The 23,461-nt window shown below is 37.8% G+C and overlaps 3 protein-coding genes across 5 annotated transcripts; 2 read left to right on the top strand and 1 right to left on the bottom strand.

Annotated features, from left to right (window-relative positions):
- The first annotated feature begins 5,297 nt into the window (after window positions 1-5,297).
- prkab1a (protein kinase, AMP-activated, beta 1 non-catalytic subunit, a) lies at window positions 5,298-12,911 on the top strand. Of its 3 annotated transcripts, none has more exons than XM_016676178.1 (9): window positions 5,298-5,414; window positions 6,782-6,891; window positions 7,202-7,384; window positions 7,469-7,638; window positions 7,766-7,859; window positions 8,550-8,664; window positions 9,354-9,487; window positions 9,709-9,777; window positions 11,008-12,911. In XM_016676178.1, exons 3-9 carry the CDS (start codon window positions 7,235-7,237, stop codon window positions 11,083-11,085), a joined length of 810 nt encoding a protein of 269 aa, XP_016531664.1. In that variant the 5' UTR covers window positions 5,298-5,414; window positions 6,782-6,891; window positions 7,202-7,234; the 3' UTR covers window positions 11,086-12,911. The 3 variants fall into 3 exon arrangements, with proteins under 3 accessions (XP_016531664.1, XP_007561694.1, XP_007561693.1); XM_007561632.2 differs by having other exon boundaries at window positions 6,782-6,896; XM_007561631.2 differs by lacking the exon at window positions 6,782-6,891.
- Window positions 12,912-13,009: 98 nt separating this feature from the next.
- On the top strand, window positions 13,010-15,928 carry LOC103144577 (phospholipase A2-like). Its single transcript, XM_007561629.2, has 4 exons — window positions 13,010-14,122; window positions 14,697-14,844; window positions 14,941-15,074; window positions 15,396-15,928. The coding sequence occupies exons 1-4, from the start codon at window positions 14,074-14,076 to the stop codon at window positions 15,512-15,514; spliced, it is 450 nt and encodes a 149-aa protein (XP_007561691.1). The 5' UTR covers window positions 13,010-14,073; the 3' UTR covers window positions 15,515-15,928.
- A 4,113-nt stretch (window positions 15,929-20,041) lies between these two features.
- On the bottom strand, window positions 20,042-22,952 carry LOC103144576 (protein phosphatase 1 regulatory subunit 3B-like). The gene is made up of 3 exons (XM_007561628.2): window positions 22,844-22,952; window positions 22,647-22,736; window positions 20,042-21,753 (listed from the first exon to the last, which is right to left on the bottom strand). Exons 2-3 carry the CDS (start codon window positions 22,658-22,660, stop codon window positions 20,766-20,768), a joined length of 1,002 nt encoding a protein of 333 aa, XP_007561690.1. The 5' UTR covers window positions 22,661-22,736; window positions 22,844-22,952; the 3' UTR covers window positions 20,042-20,765.
- Window positions 22,953-23,461: the final 509 nt, after the last annotated feature.

Genomic DNA, 23,461 nt, shown 5'->3' with positions numbered 1-23,461 from the left:
AGCTTTGATTACAGTTTTAACCTTGTCATCCATGGCAGAGCCCTACCATCAGGCAGAATCAAACTGGTAGGCTGCCCGTCCTATACCTCATTGGCCACATATGACCAGGCTTTCTCCTCTTCATCATATGAGATCACATTCAAGCTCAAGACTTCACTATTGCTGTATTTTGTAATTTATGCCAATGATACCTCAGATAAGGAAATTACATTATTGGCTGCACACTTAGCTGCTTTATTCTCACACTTCTTTTTTAAAAACATATTTGACATTGAGCAATGATATACAACTTGCAAGTCCAAGCAGAAACAAAAAAGTGTTACTGTAAAAATGTTCAACCTTTGTCCGTCATGCGGAGGTGTTTGTATGTGGATCCAATTGCAGAAAGGCAGAGACAGCTTGTAGGTGAAGAAGGTTTGAATGAAAGAAATTACAAAAAAAACCAAAAAAAACTTACAGCAATAACAGAGAGCCAGAGCTGAAACACAAACCATAACCCCAAAGGAAAAAACAGCAAGGAGAACACAGAGTAGAAAGGGAAGTAACAGGGTCTATATACTGTTTAAATACTGTGAGGGTGAACGCTGGAACAAAAGACCTGGGCTGATGAGCTAACAGGCTGCAGGTGTGAGGGGGGAGAGAGAGGAAAAAATGGCACAGGGGCAAGAGAGATTACCTAAGGGACTAGGAAATGAATCTAACACTAAATAATAACTCCACCTAAGAAACATTATTAAACCAGAGTAACAAGGAATAAGTAAAGACAAGAAATAAACATGACTAGAAACACTAAGAAGGACTGAACTAAAATAAAACAGAAACAAGACTGATCAAATGAAGAAACGAAGGAACACAGAATAATCAAACTGCAAAAACATAACATGAACTGGCTTCTGTCTGAATTCTCCTTAAACTGATTCAGTCTTAAAACTGTAGATTGAGGTTTGAGTGTTAAAAACTCTCAGCCTTAAATTGGCCCAACGTCCTGGGGAAGAACGTGTCTGCCATGAGGCCACCTTCTTCTTGATAAGAGGACTTCCCACAAAAAGGATTATAAAAACTTTAATTTGCAGTAAGATAGGTTTTAAACACTTGCTACATTTTCATTATGTGTATAAAATGACTGGAGTTCAATCTTGCAGTTACATTACTCCAAATATTAACTTGAAAGTCAGGCGGTTGAAATAGTGAACTAAGCATGCAAAAAGTGTGGGAGAAAAATGGTTTTGATGGGCACATTATGTAATTGTTTCATAACGGATTCAATTGCTATCCTCTTGACCATGCTAATTGATGCACAAAATACTTGGTCAAATGTGAATGAGTTTGGTTATTTAACCCAAATAAACTGAAAACATATTCCTGATGAAAACATTTCCCTGAAAAGACTGCAAAGCCAGCAGTATATGATTTTGTATTTGAATATTTGTTTTGGTTCTGGTACCTTTTTTCTTTCCAAATGATTAAAAAAAAAAAAAAAAGTTTACCCCATCCAGAAAAGTAACTGACAAGTAAAAAGTATATTTTAGCTTTTGATTGTGCATTTTCTTCCTGCAAAGTCTTTACACAAAATAAGTATTCACTGAAATTGAAAGATTAGAGCAGCTTACTAATTGTTCCAGTTAAGCATCTTACATGATGGTTATATATTTTGCAGCCTTCATCACAGCTTTGGGAGCTTAAATTCCAAATGAAATGCAAATTTTACTTTAATATGAGTGGAGCACTTTGGCGCACTGAGCAACAATGGCAGAATAAGATACTACTGGCTTTTTTTTTCTGAGTCAGTCGTGGGTATAAATACTCCATTTATACCTCATGCCAAGGATTCATGTGTGTTGTGACTCTGGATGTATTGACTCCAGTCTCAGTCCAGTTAACTCCTTGTGAATCTTCTCACCTCTGATTACCAGTGGGAACGAAGCGAGCAGGGTTCGAGCTCTGCCGAGCCACTGCCACCCCCGTGCTATGCTTTGAAATCTTGCTTAAAATATTTCACTCTATGTGATTCACTTTCTGAAATGAGTGACAAAAACTGCAGAACGTTTCTTGATATTCTTTTTTCCTGAGCTATGCTTCTATTGTCGAAATGTCTGCCAAGCAACTCTGGGTGAAGAAGTAGAGAAACCTGCAGATTTAGTCATCTCTGTAGTCTACCGCAAGCAACTTATTATAAAAGAATTCATTCTACAATACTCAGTAAAAGTTTTGGACCCTAACAAATTAGCAGCGTCATACCAATTACCCATCATATGCTCTATTCTTTTTTTTTTTCTTTCTTTCCAAAATAGCTGCAGTGTATTCACTGCAGCGTGGCGTAAAGCCGAGGCACCTCTAGCTTGTTACAGGAGTGAGAAAAAAGGAAAAACTAGTCATCCCTGTTGCAATTTCAAGAAGACAAGTACACAGGAGATTTGCGTGACATTTCTGAATTTGTATATTTTCGAGCGAAGTACAGCTTTATGTAATGAGGTGACATGTGATGAACCAAAGTAACCTTTTCTTCATGGATTAGTTCTAATTATTTTATAAGACAGAACAAAAGAAATATTGACCAATGAATGTTATAAATCTAAAAGTTGACTTCAGGGAAATAATCAGTTGAACAACCGTTGTTTGACTCCAGAGTTTAGGACTTGAGATATGTCTGGGCACAAGCTGAGGATGAATGTCTGCCTTTTAAACCAAACAAAAGAGCAGTGAGTGTTGACAGAACAGATGGATGAGGCCAAAATAAATCCCTAAAGGAACACGGAAGCTCACTTTAAGTAGGAAATTTGCTGAGTGGAGGAATTTTACTGTTAACACTCAGCTTGGACATCAGAGGCTGTCAACAGATGATGGATTGAGCAGTGCTCTGTGAGCTATACGATGAGCTGGAAAAAAAGCATTGTGTGATAGAAAACTGCAACCTATTAATAGTGAGCCACTTACATACATATGTTACATTTAGTCTTCTGAAAGCAAGTGTTTTATTGAAGGGAATCAGTGTAAAGGGGAATGAATACAAATGCACACCAACATTTCAGATCTTTATTTGTCTAACATTTTGAAAACATGTCCTCATTTTCCAGTTACCTTTAGAATTGTGACACTACTTCATGTCCACCACAAAAAACACACATAAAATACAAAAAACATGAGTATTTTTAACATGAGAAAATGTGCAAAACCTTAACGGTTGTTAATACTTTTGGAAGGCATTGTATAATAACTCTCCAAATTAGCTTGTGTCTCACCATTGCTAACTGTTTTTGCACTCATCAAAACTAGCAGCAAACAACACCCACCTACCACACCTCTATAGTCATGTTTTAAGCAGCAAATCCCTCCACCCCCCTAATATTATAGCACAAATAAAGAAAGCATACAACCCTTCTCTACTGAGTTTTTTTTTGGAACCCCCTTGGCCTCTGCAGCTGACACAAGACAATTACAGCAGCATGCTTCCTGAGATCCATTCTGGGTATTTTCAGACCAAGTTAATTTAATGACGTTTGATGAAAGCTGGAGATGTCATTAAGAAGGGTCATGCATCTTCCTGCTGCTCTGTCTACACGATATGCAAATAGACAGAGGGATACACATGCATGTATACAAAAAGCAAACACTCTCAGCTTGTAAAATTAGACATAAAGGCAGCACAGAAAAGAATTAGATTTCTAGAAATGAACACCCGCTGTGAATAGACATCTGTGCACCACAGTAAACTATGTCCATGCCAATAATTAGGCTTGTGTCCACTCTAAAAGTCTTGGTGGGAGACATTATTTTCCCAGTTAAAAATAAAGCCAGTCCAATGAAACTTCTATCAAACATTTCTGCTAGAAGGCTTCCTCTAACAAAAAAACAAGAACAAAAAACAGCTCCTCATTATGTGCCAAATCCTCCAGTATCTACAGCCGCTTGTGTCCAGAATCTCGCTGTGCTAGGGTGTTGTTTATGGGTGAACATTTGGTGGAAAACAAAAGTGATGCCGTTATAAAATTGTGTAGGAGATAAAAAACAGAGTTGGATTTTTTTTTTTCCAGCGTTGCCTGCAAGCTTAACTCTGCTAAAAGTAGAAGGACGGACTGACAGAACAATTCCAGTGGATTTAAAAGACCGAAAGCTCCAAACAAGCAAGAGTGTACTCTCAAAGGAATTGTCATTGTTGACAATAGGTGTGTAGCTTAACTTGCAGATCTTGCTCTTACTGCCTGTTGAAAGTAGTTAATTCATCTACTTTTTTTTTACCCTGTTACGAGAGAAAATAGATGCTCTAACACAAGAGCTCCACCTGCCTTTGAGCTGTTTTATGAAAAATTGATTTTTAATAATAACAATTTGCAGGTTATAGTAACCTCACTCAGAAGTGTTTTGATCAACTCTAACAAATATGTGAGTGTTCAATTATTATGGCCATATAGTCTACCATTATCTAATATTAAGACAAAAATAATACAAAAAAAGTCTGTATCTGACCTCTGATCCTGGGCTAATACTCTTTGCTCTTGGCTCTTAAGACCGTCCAAGATAAACTCTGCATTTTCAACAATCAATATTTGTATAAAAAATGTTCTAGAAAACAAACAAGCTTAAAAAAAAGTAATTAATGAACTCAACAAAAAATTGTCAGTATAACTAGGAAACAATGAAACAAAAATCCAATATGGAAGCAGATGGAAAGTCAGCTGGACGATGACTCTTCAATAGAAGGATTTTAATCAAAGGGTATTCAGCAAAATTCAACTGAAAATCAGTGGCAAGACTTAAAAATTGACATTCTCAACTGATGTCTGAGCAATCTGACTGAGCTTCAGAAGTTTTGCAGAGCAAAATAAGATCAAATTTAAACCTACAAATGCATAGATTTAGGCTGACCAATGCAAACGACAACAACATCCTAAGGAATTTAGTTGTTAAACAAATTAGAAAATCATTTGACTTTTTTTCTACTTCACAAAACTGTACAACGTTTTGTTGGACTGTCAAATAAAATCCAAATAAAATGCACTTATGTTGTTAAAATGTAACAAAATATCAAGTCCAGAGGTTGAGAAAATGTTTGTAAAGGTACTGAAGTGTTGCTTGATTAACATAATGTACTGCACTTGAACCACGCTGCCATCTAGTGTTGGCTAAACAGAATTACATCTATTACCTCAAAGACGCGAATTCCTTTAAACAACCCAAAAATAAACGCATTTGGTCAAAGTTAGGGAATACTTTTTATATCATAATTTTAACAAGAGTTGACTAAATATTGGACGTGCACCGGTTTTTCTCAGTTGCTGTGTATTTCATTTAGATCGTGTGCGCTTGCGCAGATGGGGGGCGGATTTGTTTTGCTGGACCCTGTAGTGTTTTGCATTAGAATCCATCGAAATGGGGTTTATGAGACACCGGCATCTTCGACGATAAACGTTTCTGAGGTAAAGAAAACAAGAAAAAAAAACTTTACACGTCCATGTGCATCTGTAATAGCTGTTTTTGTAACAATACCTGTGTGTTCATAAGCTGTAGTATTTAGACAGCCTCTTACCAAGCGAATGTCGACGTACTGATGGAGCCCTGTTAGCTTCAGTCCAACATGTTAGCTTGGACCCTCTGCAGGTTTGCTCTCTCCCAACAAACAACAAGCTTGGGAAGCAGCAGTGATGGAGATTATTAACGTCGGGGTTTATATTTAGCTTTAACCCTGCAGTTCCTAAAATATGCACAGAAGCTGCGCAATATTGCTTATTCTCTTAGAAAACAACAACTACGTTTGGATTATTTTTGCTAAACCACTCTTAACTCAAATATGAACTGATGTAGCTCTGAGTTAACGCAATAATGTTTGTTTGCTTTTTATCCAGTAAAACGGACTATTAAGTTATCATCTTTAACCTCAAAAAATGACATTCATCATTAAGTCTAGTGCTAAACCTGCCTTAGAGATGAACGGAAACACTTCTAACTTGGATTGCTATACAACGTAGCATAATATTTGAATTATAATGAATTTATAGATGAAAACAATAAATACTGCAGTCTTATAAGGCTTAATGAGACGTTTTTATTGCACTAAAATAGGATAACAAATTGATATATATTTATGGAAAGCACGACTAATCATAACCATTCTTCTATATTTATTTATAAGATGTTAAGACAACAAAGCTTAAAAAAATATAATCTTAAAACTCAAGTGCACGTTATAAAAATATCTTGTAGAGTCTGTTTACGCTTACTTTAAAACCAGTTCTTTGGTCAAATATGAAGAGAAGTAGTAGATTAAAAAAAGGATTATCTTTATTGCACACACATGTTCTTTTATGTGAACAAAATTCCTGAACACAACACTGGAACATTAGCTGTATTATACAGAAATGACCTTAACATTTACCAAATAATCCTGTTGTGTACGAGTTTCAGTAAAGTTCAAAATGGTGGTCTGTGAAGAATCGCGAGGTTCCTGTTCTCCTCACTGACCCCACAAACCTGGTCAATTAATTTAACCCAATATTTTATTCATATTTAAGAGTAGAAAAAGCATCCCCTTGCTGCTTATGTAGTTACATGGGTGAATTGATCAATACTAGGCACCGCTTATAATGCATCGCCCCATGTTTCTGGAAAACTAAACACAGCATATCAGCACAAACACCTATATCAACTGTTGAGATAGAGCCCTAAGGATTTTGTTTTTTGTTTTTTTTTGCAGCCTTAGAACCTGATCACCATTCAGTCAGTGAGTCGATTGTGAGATCCTCCGACAGCTGGATCTCAGGGAATTTCATTTGTATGCTTATTTTAGGTGATAACGAATACTTACAAGAGGTTGTGGTTGGCTACAAGGAAACTAACAGGTTCTCCACACAAACCCCGAGGCCCTTCACAGAGATAAGAATCCACGCTGGGAGAAATGTAATGTGAGGATCATGTTGAATCTAAAACAACAAACACAAGCAGCTCTGATAAAATACTTCACCTGTTCAGTTCCTTCATCCTTCATGGTTTTTATTGTCTAAAAGTCAATAAATCTGTGTGATGATGTTACCAGTATGTTATCATACTGGTAACATGAAAATTAAGCCCACTGCACCTAGGAACTGAATTAAATAACTCCTGTAGACCTTATTCCCACAGCAGCTGTCAATGATTAATTAAATTGTTTAAAAGAGAGCTTTATCAGAGTTTCCGATGGCTTTACACAACTTCTTGACTCCACTCGCAGTGACCTCGTGACGGCCTACGAGAAAACGAAACCATGGGGAACACGAGCAGCGAGCGGGCTGCGATGGGCCACGGCGAGAAGGCTCAGCGGCGAGACAGCCGGGGGATCAAAGAGGGAGAGAGACCCAAAATCCTCATGGACAGCCCAGAGGATGCTGACATTTTCCACGGAGAAGACATGAAGGTATCCACTTATGTTTACTCAGAGGCACATTTCCTATTAAAGGTAAAAGGAGGATCTATCGTATCTCTCTGACGTGTGTTTCAGGCCCCTCTGGGGAAGGAGGAGTTCCTTGCCTGGCAGCAGGACCTGGAAGCAGACGATAAAGGCCTGGCTGTCGACCGACCAACTGTTTTTCGCTGGACAGGGGATGGAAAAGAGGTCTACCTCTCTGGGTCTTTCAACAACTGGGCCAATAAGATTCCCCTAATAAGAAGGTAGGGGCCAATGTCCTAAACTCTGCTGCTACATCCTCCATAATTTAGTAATGTTTAATTATTAGTATTAATAACTATACTTGCAGTTGTTTTTAAATGTCTTCTTTTTTTATTATCTTCCTTCAAGTCAGAACACATTTGTGGCAATTGTAGATCTACCCGAGGGAGAGCATCAGTACAAGTTTTATGTGGATGGCCAGTGGACCCACGACCCAACGGAGGTAAGCTGTTACATCTGTTCAGACTTTTTCTACTACATATTTTAAGCATTTAAATTTGAGCGCTTAGCTCTTTTGGCACATGATGGTTTTTGACTTCTGCTGTTTATGATTTCTAAACTTTCTTGAATATTTAGTCATGTCTTCTGGTAAAAATATTTAGTCTTTTAATCCATTAAAACCATGTGTGCTCCTTGAAGGCTAGTTACTTTCATTTACACCATTAAAAAAAAAATCATTCTGGGCGTTTGTGGTCCATAACTTCCGCAAATACCAGAGTGTGTCTCAGAAAATGTGTCCCACTTCTCAACTGATCCTAATGAAAAAGTCAAATCGGGTTTTCAAAGACGTTTATAATGAATCTTTGCTTTTAACTCTCTGCTGCTTCCACATTTTTTACACCTTGTAAGGATTTCTGCTTCACTTCTAACACACTTCTTGGCTAATTAGTGCTGATCCCCTCAGGTTATAGTTTTCACTCTACATTTGCACAAAGTGCAAATTCTCCAGTTATTTCTGGTAGCTCCTATAATTAAAAGCACTTTTAGATGTACAGTGGGAGAGGTCATTATTGGATCAAATAATTAACTTGGGTTTCGGATTACAAGGAATGTGGCATTGCTTTAACTAGAGGATTTCTTTTTGTGTCCTCTGTGAAGTTTGTTTATTTGACCATGTCATGGCTTTTCACAGCCTGTTGTGACCAGCCAGCTGGGCACCGTTAATAATATCATCCAGGTGAAGAAAACTGACTTCGAGGTGTTTGATGCTCTCATGGTGGACTCGCAAAAATCCTCTGACGTGTCAGGTGAGAGCTAACAACTGATCACACACACACACAAAAAAAAAAGAAAATTACTGAAGTAGATTCTAGTTTCTAAAAGCAAAAAAAAAAAGAAAATTACTGAAGTAGATTCTAGTTTCTAAAAGCATAAATTTAATACCATGCAGACAAGTCTTTATTTTTGTATGTTTGCTACATAAAGTGATTGATCATGCACTATAAGAATTTTTTTTTATTTTTTAAATGCCGTAAACTTATGTTTTTGCAGCAGCACAATGTCACATTAATGGCATGGGAAAATCCAAATATCCTCACATAATCCAGCAGGTTTTATTGCTGGTATGATCTTTTCAGAGTACTGTGCTGATTGGAGCAGAAGTGTTTTAATTCAGCCAAATTGATGCATTTTTGAGCACGAATGGCTTTTTTAACGTCAACGCCACTCAATGTCTATACATTTAACCCTGAACTTTGACTAGACCACTCGAAAAGTTTGATTTTTTTAATATATTTTTTTCTTCATTATATCAGACAGTGTCTATTTAAGTGATTACTGGATTCTACAGGCCAAGCTGTTGCATTTGTTGCACCATGACATAATGTTAAAAGTTTAACGGATGTGAATACTTTTGCAAAACTCTTTTGATTGCCTAATATTATTCAGATTTATTGTATTAGTCCAGCCATTCTTTTTTTTTTTTTTTTTTTCTTAGACCTGTCCAGCTCTCCTCCCGGCCCATATCACCAGGACGCTTATGTCCCCAAACAGGACGAAAAGTTTAAGTCCCCACCTATCCTCCCTCCACACCTTCTCCAAGTCATTCTCAACAAAGACACTGGAATATCTGTAAGTGGATCAGATTTTAATTCAGGATTGCTCTGGTTGTCATTTTTTTTACAGATTTTACCAAAGAAACAAGGTGTGATTGCTTTTCTTTATCTTTCTATAAGTTTTAAACTACATGGCCTATTTAGACGCAGTGCATCTAATGTGCAACGTAAATCTGCTCTGGTATTTTTCTTTCATTTGTTACTTACTGTCTTTTTTTCCCACTTTCTTATCTTCAGTGTGACCCTGCATTACTTCCAGAGCCGAACCACGTCATGCTCAATCACCTTTACGCGCTTTCAATTAAGGTACGGTTCATACTTGTCTGAACTACCGAACTACAAACAAATATATATCATCTGTTGTCAATGTATGCTCACTGTGTGACCGCTGGTGTGGGAAATCATTGTGAGAAATGACCAGCTTTTATGGGTATTTTCCCAGAAAATGTTCACTGCTACCACATATAGCAGGCATATGTACTGAGCCTGCAGAGCGGATCGTATCTGTGGAATGCCAGCAGTGATAAGATGCTGGCACAAGGATTGCAGGACAGACTGAAGGGCAGATCATTTCTGCCCTTCAGTCAGGGCAGAAATGATCTGCCCTGACTGATCATTTCAGTCAGGGCATTTCAGTTAAGAGCTTGCTGCACCGCTCTTAAGTGGAAAAACAACCAGAAAGTGCATGCCAACGTATAAATAGAGACGATAGTTTGAGACTTAATGGGGGAAGAAAACAAACGAGCCGAGTTCACATGGGAGAAGCTAAATGTGATTTTCCTTTTAAGGTAGGGTGCGGTTGATAAGCTTTCGACTCTTTCCAACAAAATGTTGAGTTAAGGTATTTGTTTTGTACCGTTTTATTTTTTCTTTTTACTTAATTTAAGGCAGTTAAAGGCACCATAAATTAAAATGAGCTAGACAATTTCCATTCTGATGACTTTTTTTGAGTGGACATTTTGTTTACAGAGACACCATCCATCCAGTTAATTGTTTTTGGTTGTGTTTTATTTGGATATTTAAAATACCTTCAACTTCTTTAAAAACATTAAGTTTATTGGTCTATGAGAGGGCTGACGTACATTGTTATATCGTTGTAAGTATATGATTTGAAATTGGTCTCGAAACAGCAATATTGACGTTTATTGCAGTAATTAGGGATGCAATTTATTGTACAGCAAATTCTTTTGCCGTGACAGGTCAGGTGTTGTCGTCTACATTTACTGGAATCATAAGGATTTCACTCAGGAGTCCAATCAGGGCGGCCAAACACAAATGGACATCACAGTTTTTAGATTTTTATTGGTAAAAACTATTGAAAATCGTTTTATTCTCTACTTTTCAATGATGCAGTACTAGTTGAGCATTTGCCACATAAAAGTCATACAAAATGCATTGTAATTAGTGGGTGTAACATGAGAAAATGTTAAAAATTTAAAGGATATAAATCCTTTTTTACACCCGATGACCTCAAGTTACGGAAGTGAAATGCTTTTAGATTAATCTTTCCTCTGTCTTGTGTTTATTTCGTCACAGGATGGAGTGATGGTGCTTAGCGCGACACATCGGTATAAGAAGAAGTACGTCACCACTTTATTGTATAAGCCCATCTAATGGCCACGTCTCATTCCAGCCACATGAACTATCCACCAAGTGTGCAGAATATTTCTGAGTTTCTTCCATGAAATAGAAAAATTAGACCAAACCTGTTAAAAAATCCCTCACCTGTTCATGTCAATCCAAGTTGAACAGCGAATGAAGTGGGATGAATGAAGGACTTTAATGATATGATTTTTAATGAAATATAAACATAATCACAAAATTGCAATTCTTTACAGTTCGTTAGAGATGGTTTGTTGTATTGAATTATACAAGTTGAAAGGCATTTCAGAGACATCGTCAAACATACAGAACATTTCAAATATTATTATTAATGTCCTCTGAGAGGATATTCATAAAAATATTGATGACGTGACATTTAGCTTTATAAACTTCTGACATCAGCACTGAAATGCATTACAGTTAAATGTTTTACCCTTTTTTTTTTGTTACAGGCAAAACTGTTACCAGTAGCGCTTGAAAATTTAGTTGTAATATTTTTTTTAACATTAATGACCAGAATGACCTGTTTTTGTTGTTGTTTTTTTTAAATAACTTTTTAAAGAGAAAATGTCAGGCTTGGATTTAATCAAAATGTGACTATAGGAAGACAGACGGGTCCAGATTGGCAGTGAGGGAATATCAGAGTCTTATCTGGTCGCCAAAGGAGATTACTTAGAACCTCAAACTGAGAGTTGTTGAATCTTATCAGGCTGAAGCCTCAGACATGGTCGCTGTCTGCATCAGTTTCATCCTCTGCCGAGTGAAGAATTGTGGGTAATCAGCCGTTGCTAACAGACTTGCATCCACAGCCCCCTCAAAAGTTACAATCCAGTGCCTTCGGAGACGATGCAGTGTGTGGGTCGAACGCCCGAAGCAACACAGTGAGCAATACGGAGAAGTCTGCAAGAAGAAAAGTCAGTGTGGTGAAAAGAGAATATTTTTTTTTTTTTTTTAGTTTGTTAGAATTTGCATTAAAAAGTCGGCAGACTGACAGAGAGAAAAAAAATACAACAAAAAGAGATGATGTAGAGTAAGAATAACATTTACTTTGAGGCAACAAAGAAAAGATTGTAGATCTTCAGAATAATAACTTCATAAATTAAAATAAAAACAGTGAAAAGTTGTTAGATTTTCAAGCACTACTAAAAACAGATGAGCACTCTTATAGTGATTTATACTCTGCATATGTAGTTATTGTAAACATCCACCTAAGGTTGTAAATGTGTCAATTATTACATTCCTATTTAACATGCCTTTCCTTGTACATTAATTTGCAGGGATATTTTTTTGCTTTGTAGAATATGAAAGCAAATAATGATTTGGTGGGACACTGAAACGTTTTAAATCGAAACATATAAGTAGTTGCACTCATTAATCACGCTGATAGAAATATGTGTAAATAAGGTTCCTGTTTACTTTCCCACGGTCGAGAAGACAAAACAAAACGTCACCAATCAAGAATGTGAACCTTCAGGTTACAGACTGAACATATGCACTGAGGCACTTGTCTGTGTGTTGTCTTCTGCTGTTTGTGTTGATGGGGACATAATGTACGGAGTGCCGAGCACACAGGGCAGAGATAATATATTTTTTAGAGCATTTAGAGATTATATTATTTATATTTTAGATGCTGTTGTTCATTCTGTTGATCCATATTGTTTTTATTGTGTTGATTGCCTTGTATGGTAAAATCCATTTCACTCAATCAAAAGTTTAACTCTTGATTTGATGTTGAATTCGTGCACTAACATGACAATGTATCGGGAGAGTAGAACTGATACCGCTGTCATATTTTCTTCATTTGTCTGCATGATGAAGATTAAATTGAGATCACATCCAACTGTTGACCTCTGTTTTGTTCATCAGAGTGTGGAATGTTGAATATTCAAAGTTCAATTTAAAAAATAGTATTGTGATGAGTTCTATATTTCTTTCTAAACTGTGCTAGGCAATTGATTAATTACTTGACTAATGTGGGCAAAAACAGGTAAACTATGTAGCTGTAAGCCTCACAAACCAAGTGGACCAGGACATGATTACAAGAGAAATCATGCATGAAATCTGCCCTCTGGTGGAGGATCTGCAAACTGGAAAGTACCAGGTTCTGCTGCCTGCACCTTTTGTGAATCTGAGCTTCAAAAATAAAAATGAAATAATTAATTATATTTTTTAAATTAAACTTTTATTGACTCAGAAAATGCTGCTTTAAGTTCATCCCAAAATTGATTGATGTCATCTTTTAATTTGACCAACATATTTCTTCTGGCTGGAAGTTGCAGGTAAGTTTCGACTTTCCACTTTTTAAGTGGAAAGTCCACTTTTTAAATTGAAGTAAGAATTGATTCCTCTATAGCTCCGTTGTTGGTTAATTAAAAATAACTTTAAATTTGCCAGATGCTTGAATAATTTCTGTCTCAACTGTGTACCATTGAAGATTTCATTGAAAAACGATTGTGAAAATGTGTGCATCAGTTTCAGTTGTGGTACTCTTGGTACGTTGGTAGATTTTATGAGTCATTGCAACAACATGCTTCAACAAGAGTTTGACATCTTGTGGGGGGAAAAAGAAAAAAACGTCCTCTAAATGTGTTTCCCCTTAAATGTTGAATAACTGGACAGCTAAACGCATGGATAGGATAAGAAGGGAGTGCATGTACACACAAAATCAGTCTGAACCTTTTAATTACTACAGAAAAACATGAAGATTTTTCTTGTTTAATTTAGTTCAGAATGTGTAAGCAAGTGTCATTTTGCCATACTGATGAATCAGCAATGAGATTCTATGACTTCATGGCAGGGAGCTTGTCCATAGGAGGTCGGAGCTTACAAGGTGTGAGAAATATTTAACCTTTGCACATGCTAGCTTGCTTTGTGGATGTGAATGCGTGTGAGCTGGTGCTGTATGGACAGCTGACAAGCAAGGACCCACACATGATGTATATAAAGGGACTTTGTGTTTGAGTGAAAGTCACTTTGTGACTGAAGCCTCTCACTCACAGAATGAATGCCTTTCAGACGATCTTCCTCTTGACTGTTGGTCTCTCTGTAGGTGAGTACATCTTCACAGAAATTGTTAGACTGTAAAAAGTATTTATACCCCCTAAAATATTCAGTTTTCTCAAAATACAAAATTAAACTCCAATATATTTTACTGTCTTGCTATGCGATAGCTAAACATAATGCACTTGGATTTAGTTAAAGTGTAAATGCTGCATTTCATTGTTGCTGTTCCTTTTTCTTCAATTACATCTGCAAGTTTGTTTTTTGTTTTTCAAATCACGTTTATTTCAGCAACAAGGCAGTTTAGAGTGTTTTACATCACAAAAACATACAGTCATCATTTTTGAACTGTGTTTCGGCTCCTTTACAGTTTTCTGGAAGTTTGTCCAGATTAGTAGCGCATAGAAACTGAATGCTTGATTCAAAAATGTGTAGAAACATCAATAATTTTCCTTCCACCTGACAGTTATGAGTGATTTTGTGTTGATCTGTCACCTGTGACCTGTGTCACCAAATGTCCAGTGATGATATGGCAAAATATAAAACAATTTAAAAATTCTAAATGCTTTTTACCATACATATTCACACTTAAGTCACTATCATGTGATGTTATTTTTCTACAGCCCACTCACTGGACTACAAGGCTCTCCATCAGTTCAGGGCCATGATCCTGTGTATGTTACCTGATAGCTGGCCTGCTCTTGACTATGCAGACTATGGATGTTACTGTGGATACGGAGGCTCTGGCACACCCGTTGATGATCTGGATAGGTCATTATTTAAGCCGCCTCACACTAACACTACTTAAAAATATTATAGGTTTGTTTTAAAGATTGCAGTGCTTGACATTGTTTTTTTTCCATACAGGTGCTGCCAGATTCATGACCAGTGTTACAGTGACGCCATGCAGCATCCGGAGTGCTGGCCCATCCTGGATAACCCTTATACTGAGGTTTACTCCTACACCTGTGATGAGGCTAACAGAAAGCTCTCTTGTACAAGTGAGTTGACTTTTTAAAAATTATTTTTCTAGAGTTGCTAACTGTCACTCCTCGATAGTGAGATTGAAGCTTTTTTCCGTCATTTCAAAGTGATAACTCTCACTCGAAACAGAGAAGGCAGTGCTACAAATCTGTCATTGACTTGTACATAGTGGATTTACTCATTCTACTTTTTACTGACTCCATCCATACACACTCCTCACTTCTGACTTCTGAGCTCTGCTCAGAAGTTGACAACCCTGTCATTGCACTATTCTCACCAGTACTACCTGGCTGTCAGAGATTGAAAACTGACTGAAACTCTTGCTTTCTCTTTTCTAGACCAGAACGATGAATGTGAGATGTTCATCTGTGAGTGCGACCGCAAAGCCGCAGAGTGTTTCAGCAGGTCAGAGTGGAACCCCGAGCATGAGCACCTGCCAAGTGACCGGTGTCAGTAGAGTCCTGCACAAACAGCTGCGTCAAGCAAGGAATCTGTGCCACCTGCATTTACAAACTGCTATATTACTTCATCTGGCGTCATTCTGAGTCACAGTGACCTTACAGGACCATTTACTAATGATGTGATTCATGCGTGGTCTCTTAAGCGTCCATCCTTTCTCCATCTGGATGTTTCTGGTTGGACTTGCTGCTATATCTCACCCTAAATGTCATTATCATGTTTACCATCCACTTGAGTGTGATGGTAATTGCAATTTTTAGTGCAGTTTGCAGTCAGCAGAGGGCGCTGTTCCTCATTTATCCCATTAGTGTGTCGGAAGACAGAGAACAGCATCGACTTGCTCCACAACAGTTCTTTTCACTTTATGTAACATAATCAGAAATAATAAATGACTTTTTTTCCCAGAGGGAAATAAATGTTTTCTTTTTCATTACCCAAATCCTCCATTTTCTGCTTTAAAGTGGTCTATAAATTGTTACAATGACCTTAGTATTTTTTATTTTTATTTTTTTTTGCCAAAACTGATTTTGGCAACAACAACAACAAAAAAAAACACTTTTGGCAAAAAATGGCTTTAGCCATTATTTTAGGAAAGTGACAAAATGTTAAACCAATCTTTATGTAACTGTCCTGGTGCTTTTCAATTGATTGCATCATCCTGGCAGCATGACTTGGTTACAAAACGTTTGCAATGATATTAAATTCCTACTGCATAACTGAAAACAGCTTAGCCTTTATCTGTGAAAATGACATCAAACTTTAGAAGTTTCATTAATTTTAATTATGGTGCCAGTATCTGAATCATAAACAAGATGGTTATGCAACTGCAACTGAAATGAAGATTCACATAGACTTTGGTCACCATCCAACCTGTTTGGCAAACAGGCAAAGATGACCTCATTCCTGGTTATGTTCTCAGCCTGGCAGTGCGTCACCTACTTTAGCAACCCACCGCTCGCTCGTTGTGATTCGTTGCTGAGCCTGCAGCCCACTGAATCACTCTTTAGCCCATTTTTCAGACAATGCGTAAGCTCGGCAGCTGGTAGCCGACTTCAGGCAGTGGTCCAGCTGAGGCTGCTGCTGGCTGAAAGATAAAATGAGAGGAGTGACACACACTGACAAAAAAGTGATACTAGACTATTGAAAGTTCCTCAAGTTACGCCCTTTGTACATATTTTGCTGTTATGGTAACTAAAAGTGCCAGTAGTGCTGATAGGTATCAGTTTTCCTGTACAACACCCAAACTGATTTATGAAAAATTCAAACAAATTTTCTTCTTTAACAAATAAGAACCGTATTGCATGTACATATTTTAAGTTATAAAGACTCCATGTGTTTACAAAATTTTCTGTAGATTATATCCCAATTCATTGTATGGGTGTATGCTGGCAAAGATGGATGATACTGCATACAAATATGCTGCTGGGATATCTTCGTAACCAAGCTGTCTTCATAATTCTTGCAATTTATTGATTTTATGTATTTGTTTTTTTTTTATTTTTTTTTATTTTCCACATTTAAACCACAAATGTTCGAGCGGCAGACCGACACAGGGTTTTACCCAACGGTGAAGCGGAAGGGAAAGGATACAGAGTTTTTAGACAATTTACAAATAAAAATCCAAGTAGATTTTGATGCATTTGTTTAGCTCCATTTACTCTGATACCCTAAATAAAATACATTGACATGTTTCCCTACACAGTCAAGTATAAACTAGAGTCTACTTTTGTGTACATAATTCTGGACTGCATGCAAAGTATCATAGTGTGGCAGAAAAAGAAAAGAAAAGCTCCTTTACACACCATCCTCATAGTGGGTCCTAGTAGCAGTGTTATGCTATGGACTTCTTCAGCAGGGAGAGGAAAACTGCAATCCAGTAAGAAAAGCAATCAGAGGCAGTACAGCACTTGAGACTGCAGTTGAAATCAATATCACAGGACAACAATTCTAACAAATTTAGTAACTCAGATTTTGAGTTAAATTCCTTAGCATCTTTAACTTCAGACGATGTCCTTTTGGTAGATTTTTTAACAAGAATATCCAGCACAGGTATTGAAGAGGCAGTAAGATCATTTTCTTGCTCCAATATAGTTGATTCCTCAGCATGTTATCTAACTCTCCAGAGGCCTGCTAAGGAATTATTCTCTGAGTAGGTGGTTTGATGAAGGTAGCATCTTGCTTTCCACTATTATTTCATCCAATCTACTTGTGTATTACTATTTCAGGTTCAAGTCTTAAAAGTCAAATTCTACCTTTTATTTCCAGGATGTTATTGGCGGATAACAATATTCCCCAAACTGCAGTTTAGAGCACATATTTAAATTATGTCATGCTGAATGAGAAGCACATGCTTGTCATATTTGACTACTCCCTTACAATTCACATCGAATCGCTCCTTACTTTCCTCTAATTAGCCTTTCCTCTGACTCTACATTTCCTCAGTCCATGAGATATGTAGTTGGGTTTCTGTTATGAAAGGATTTAGTGATCCACACTCCCTAGAGGTTAGAGTTTCAGCAGATCAGTGTTTGCACAACACCACACAACCACAAAAAAAAAATAAAAAATAAAAAAAAGAATCAATAGGCTTCATTTAGACACAGGTGTTATGACTGGTGTAGGTTTCATTTTGGTTAGGTTGGTAATTGATCTTTATCTTTGTTCAACATCACTCTTAATTATTGTTATATAAGACCCAGAGGACTTGGTTAGAACCTGTCAGCGCTCCTCCACAGGTATGCTGACACCTTTTGCTTATACCTAAACAAGCTTCCATATAAATTCTCAGATCATGCACAACACACACCTCTGAGCTTACGGACGTGCCAATGTCAGATTAGGTATTTTAATTTTACCCTACTGTGACGTTTGAGCACATCAATTCGATTAGCAATACCACATGCTAATAAACGGTGCTAATTTAGCTCATATATAATTTGGCAGATACAAATAAAACGTGAGAGTGAATGTATCTTCCGACGCTTCACAACTGGTTGTAGGGAATGTGTTTTCGTAGTCAGACGCCTGAGCTGGATGCTAACTAATGTTTTACTCTCAAATACGAGAATTCAAGAATTCAGAGCACTGTTTTCTGATATTTTTGAATTATTTTGGATGTGCAGTTGTAGGGAGCATAATTGAAAAAATCACTGATGTGAGTAAAATGTAATGAGTCTACCAAATAAATCAGCTTGCACCAAAATCTCCAATTAATCATGGTTAAGTACAAAAAATTGTGGTGATTAATTACCAGTTTAAATTGCTTGACAGCAATACAGTGAACACTCCAGAGTGCTTGTGTTTACTGATGCTGTCTAATGTTCCTGGATTTGTTGCTCTGGGGTTCCCCTGGGACAGTCCACAAGGTTTCTCTTCCTTATCTGTTTTGTTTTCAGTTTGCATGTAGGTGTATGTAATAGCAATGCTTTCTGATTCTTAAATGGGCTTTAACTTACTGCTTGAATTAATTTGTTTTAAAAAGAAAAATTATATAACTTTTGAGAACCCTCCCTTTCATAACACCCAGCAACCTAAATCCAGCCTGTCCTATTTGTATCTGTTTTGGAAAACATTTTATGAAACCCTAATGTTGAATGAAACCAACTGCATGGGAATGGCTACATGAATGCATTTCACACATTCTCCTTTAGCAATAAGGTATTAGGGTTGGGTTAAATAGGGTGCAGGTGGAATGCCTTACAATAAACCTTGATCTTTTTCTCCTTTTGTCACATTTGCATCCACAAAATTATGTGTTTTATTAGAGTCGTATGTTAAAAATAACTCAAAAAAGTACCTCACTGTGGAATGTTAATGAAAATAATGTGATTTTTAAAATTCTTTACTTGCTTTTATGTTCTGAGAGGTCTGGAAGGTTGATGCAACAACAGCAGATTTTTTATGTATTGTGGTGCTAAGCAGTTCAGTAAATAAAATACTAAAAGTCTATTTTCCACTGGCTCCCCGTAGCCAGTAGAGGGAATTTAGAACTGACTACTCCGGCTTCCTCCCACAGTCCAAAAACGGGACTGTCAGGTTAATTGGTCTCTCTAAATTCTCCTTACGTGTGAATGTGTTTGTGCATGTTTGTCCTGTTTGTCTCTGTGTTGTCCTGTGACACCATTGACCCTGAAAGGATAAGTGTGTTTGAGAATAGATGGATGGAAAGGAATACCGGTCTACGGTAGAAAAGTGACACTGCATCTGGAGGTGATGGAATGATGCTGTGGGAATGCAGGTTTTTTTTTTTTTCTGCAGTAACAGTGAAGCTGGTCAGAGATGATGGGAAGATGGAGTAAGCTTAAACATAGAGCAATTACAGAAGAAAAACTGTGAGATGTTACAAAAGATTATGGAAAAGATGTTCACGCTCTCTTTGTCACATCTGAGCTGAAGCTAGTTTGGATAGGATTTTGCATAAGAATAGGCAATTTATTTAGATGTGCAAAGCTGAGAGAAACATACCAACAGCCTTGCAGCTGCATTTGAAGTATTATCTCAGTTGTGCTGAACAAAAATATATGCCTCACTTTTCAGATTTTTATTAGGAAAAAAAATGAATACCATGCATCATTTCTCTTAAAACAAATGACAAAATGCGAAAAGGATCAGGTAACTGTAAACAGATCTAATACAACATTTCAACTGATACCACAAGCCTGTAAACTTTCACTTAGGTTGAAATAGGACAGCAGCAGCCACAAGGAACTAAGAGTCAAGAAAAAAAAAGTGTGACCTGGGTGGAAATGAAACTAGAGTAGCGAGAACTTTCTCACTGTAGTTGCTAAGATGTTTTGTACTGACTCCACCCTTCCCCATAAAACAAGTCCGTGCAAAAGCAAAGTACGTACTGTCTCAAATTTGTCAAACCAGTTGTCTATGGTACAATATGTAACAATTCCAAGAATGTTGAAGCCAAGGGAGTGTCTGGGACATACTCTTCAATCCAAAGTGTTTCCCAGAAGATCCTTTTTGCTTTGTTGACCCATCTCTGTCTGGTATGCCTGACTCAACAAATGGATACACAGCAGGAATCTGATCCAATGTAGATAACACACACTGATTTCTTGAATGTATTTGCTAATAAGATTTTACACAAACACATTTATTTTTAGTTGAAAAAAAAAAAAAACTCACTTCAGCAGAAGTTGAAAAAATAAAAATAATTTAATAATACATCATTCACATTACAACAGGGTATTCTTTATCCAGAATCATATTTGTGCTGACATGCCACCATATTGGATGTTTTACGCCATCCAACACAGTGGTGCGCGGATTGCAGACCTAAATCCACTGCTTAGCAGATGACTGTGGAGGTATGTCAGATTCTCACAGTTTCGGAGATAAGAAGAAAACTGTGGATAAACAGGTGGCTGGTACTTTGAAAGCATGGGGTAAAACTGCTTTGTATAGTCTTTGCTTGGACTTGACCCGGCTGTTTCCCTCAGGACTTTGTAATTCTGCCCCATGTTGTCATCCCGGTGCACCACAGAGCTGAGCCCTGGGCTGGATGTGAAGCAGAACTCAATCCGCTCTATTTTGTCTGTAATTTGGGGCAAGCATGCTTCAAAGAAAAACACGTCTACGTCAAGGCCATTGACTCGCCTCTGCTCCAGGAATTTACAGGGAATGTTTTTGAGGGTGATCCATGAATCAAAAGTCATTTTCATATTGACAGTGCTTTTTGGGCAGCTATGGAAAACGCACACTTCACCTATCAAGGTGTTGTCTGAAATGCTGCAGCTCTTCATTTGTACACATTTCTCTTGCAGGCAAGCAATAAGTGCGTCAGAGTCCTTTGCAGGCTGAGGGAAGCCCAGGCGAAACTTGGGCGTAAGCGATCCATTTCTGTTTGTTGGATTTTGTTGGCCTTCCGAGGGGCGTGGACAGGGGTTTGTTGCTGGAGCAGGGGGCGGGGACGGGGGCTCGGTGGTGAATACATGCTCAACGGTCAGCGCCCGTCCCACCTCATCTGCAAATATCACACGTTTCTTGTGCGCGCTGAAGCTGTACTTGCGGAAGCAGCTCCGGGGCGATGTAGGCACGTATGACGAGGGTGGAGAGGAGGACAGATGTGCAAAGCGAAGGCTGGCTCTTCGTGGATAGTCGTTTGGTGGATAAAATCGCTGCGTTACTTTCAGAGGTGCCATGATCGGTGGCTGATGAAGAGGCTGGTGCTGACCAGGGTTCACTGACAGTTTGTCTGGTTTGGCGACGGGATGGGGGTGAAGAACTCTGAGAAGGTTCAAAACAACCATGATTATAAATATGGCAGCATGATTTTCAGCATAATCATATTTGTGTGAATGCAAGCAAAGAAAATCATGATCAGGCATAAGAAAACGACCACATGTCTAATAATGTGCTGATCGCCCTGCCCAAGAAGGCATGGGCAGCACTAGAGCCCCAATGTTGTGCTGTTGCACCATCACGCTAACACAAATTTGCAATGTGGGGCATTAATGGAGTGAACTTGTAAGTGGATTAAAATTTGGGGCCCAAATAAAGACCTCAAGCTAATTATTATGCTGTTTAAGCTATTTAGCTGTGTTGCAAGTTGCAATATTTTTGCTTTAAGAAAACACAGGTATTAACATATAGGTATTTAGGTAGGCAACAAAGTAGCATCCACAGTTATATCAGGAGCTGCATTTTCCCAGCAAAACTTTACTCAACGCAACCTTACAACCTCCGCACACTCGTCTTCTTGCCAAAGTGAATTCTTGTGCCATTTATCCCCAGGCAAGACACAAGCACACGCATACACACCCAGATAATCTACATAATGTAGGCGAAAATGTGATTCATCACGTTTTTCACTTCACATCCATCAATGTGTCTTGGCCGTGACCCTGTCGCAGGTTCACTGCAGTTCCTTCCCTGGGCCCCTTCTGATAGACACTGCAACACAACAGCTACAGTTTGCAAACGCCCTGACCTATTTACCTCGCAATCGCTATTAGTTTTTAGTTAAACTAGCTCAAATTCCTACATTTGTCTTCATTAACTGTCAGTCAAAATAGTCACTTGTTTTTATGTGCATCTGTATACCACTATGACAAAATTATTCTCACTTCTGGTGGTCTTAATATTATGCCTGATATCTGAAATTGAAAATAGTAACTTACCTTAAGCTACTCATTGTCCCGCTGCAGATTTACACTGTTTTTCTGTTCTTTAGGAAGAAGGGCTTTGAGCTGAGTCGGCTTGATCTGCAACTGAAAAAGCAAATAGCAAAGTAAGAACATAAGCCGTCCATGCAAGGAAAGACAAGCGTCTAACCAACAATGTGATTGCAATTTTAAGCGTATAATGATATACTCACATATCATACGGTAACATGTAGTTTCTCAGGTGAGTGAAACAGTGAAAATAAAGGTGAGTGCGCAGTCAGGCTGTCTGTGTTGTGTCTGAGGTCTGTGTTTTGGGTTTTGGGATTAAAAAGGAGCGTGCTCTGTGACATCACACCCGCCTGAAGCTATAGATCAACCAATCGACTGCAGCTACTTTGTTTTTTGTGTCCCGCCTTCACAAGGCCGTCTAATGGGCTGCACATACTGAGAGCTTTCCTTTTATGGAATCCTTCTCCGATGACAACATAGTTTTGGGAATAAAAGAGAAAAAAAAAAAAAACTAAAACCAAGCTCAAAATATTTTCAACTCAGTTTTCAAGACAAATGGGGGTTCTTTTTGTGTAAATAACCCAGAGAAAGCATGTGTTAACCTGATTTGAAATAAACTGAATCAGATGTCAAGTTTGAATTAGTGTAGGTCTAAAGGTACACATGCAAGAATGTGTTCAAAGCAAAACACAGCGTGGTCTTGAACTTGTTAGTCATGACTTTGGAATTATTATTATTATTTTTTTTATCTTGCTTCATTCCAACTTGTTTCGCTGTCTGCAGTAGAACTCCACTTGTAAATCTACAACTATGTTGTAACT

Source organism: Poecilia formosa, unplaced genomic scaffold (genome assembly GCF_000485575.1).
Source record: "Poecilia formosa unplaced genomic scaffold, Poecilia_formosa-5.1.2 Scaffold129, whole genome shotgun sequence".
Taxonomy (NCBI): Eukaryota; Metazoa; Chordata; class Actinopteri; order Cyprinodontiformes; family Poeciliidae; genus Poecilia; species Poecilia formosa.
The sequence above is the reverse complement of the archived record's forward strand: the minus strand, read 5'-3'. Positions and strand labels throughout refer to the sequence as shown.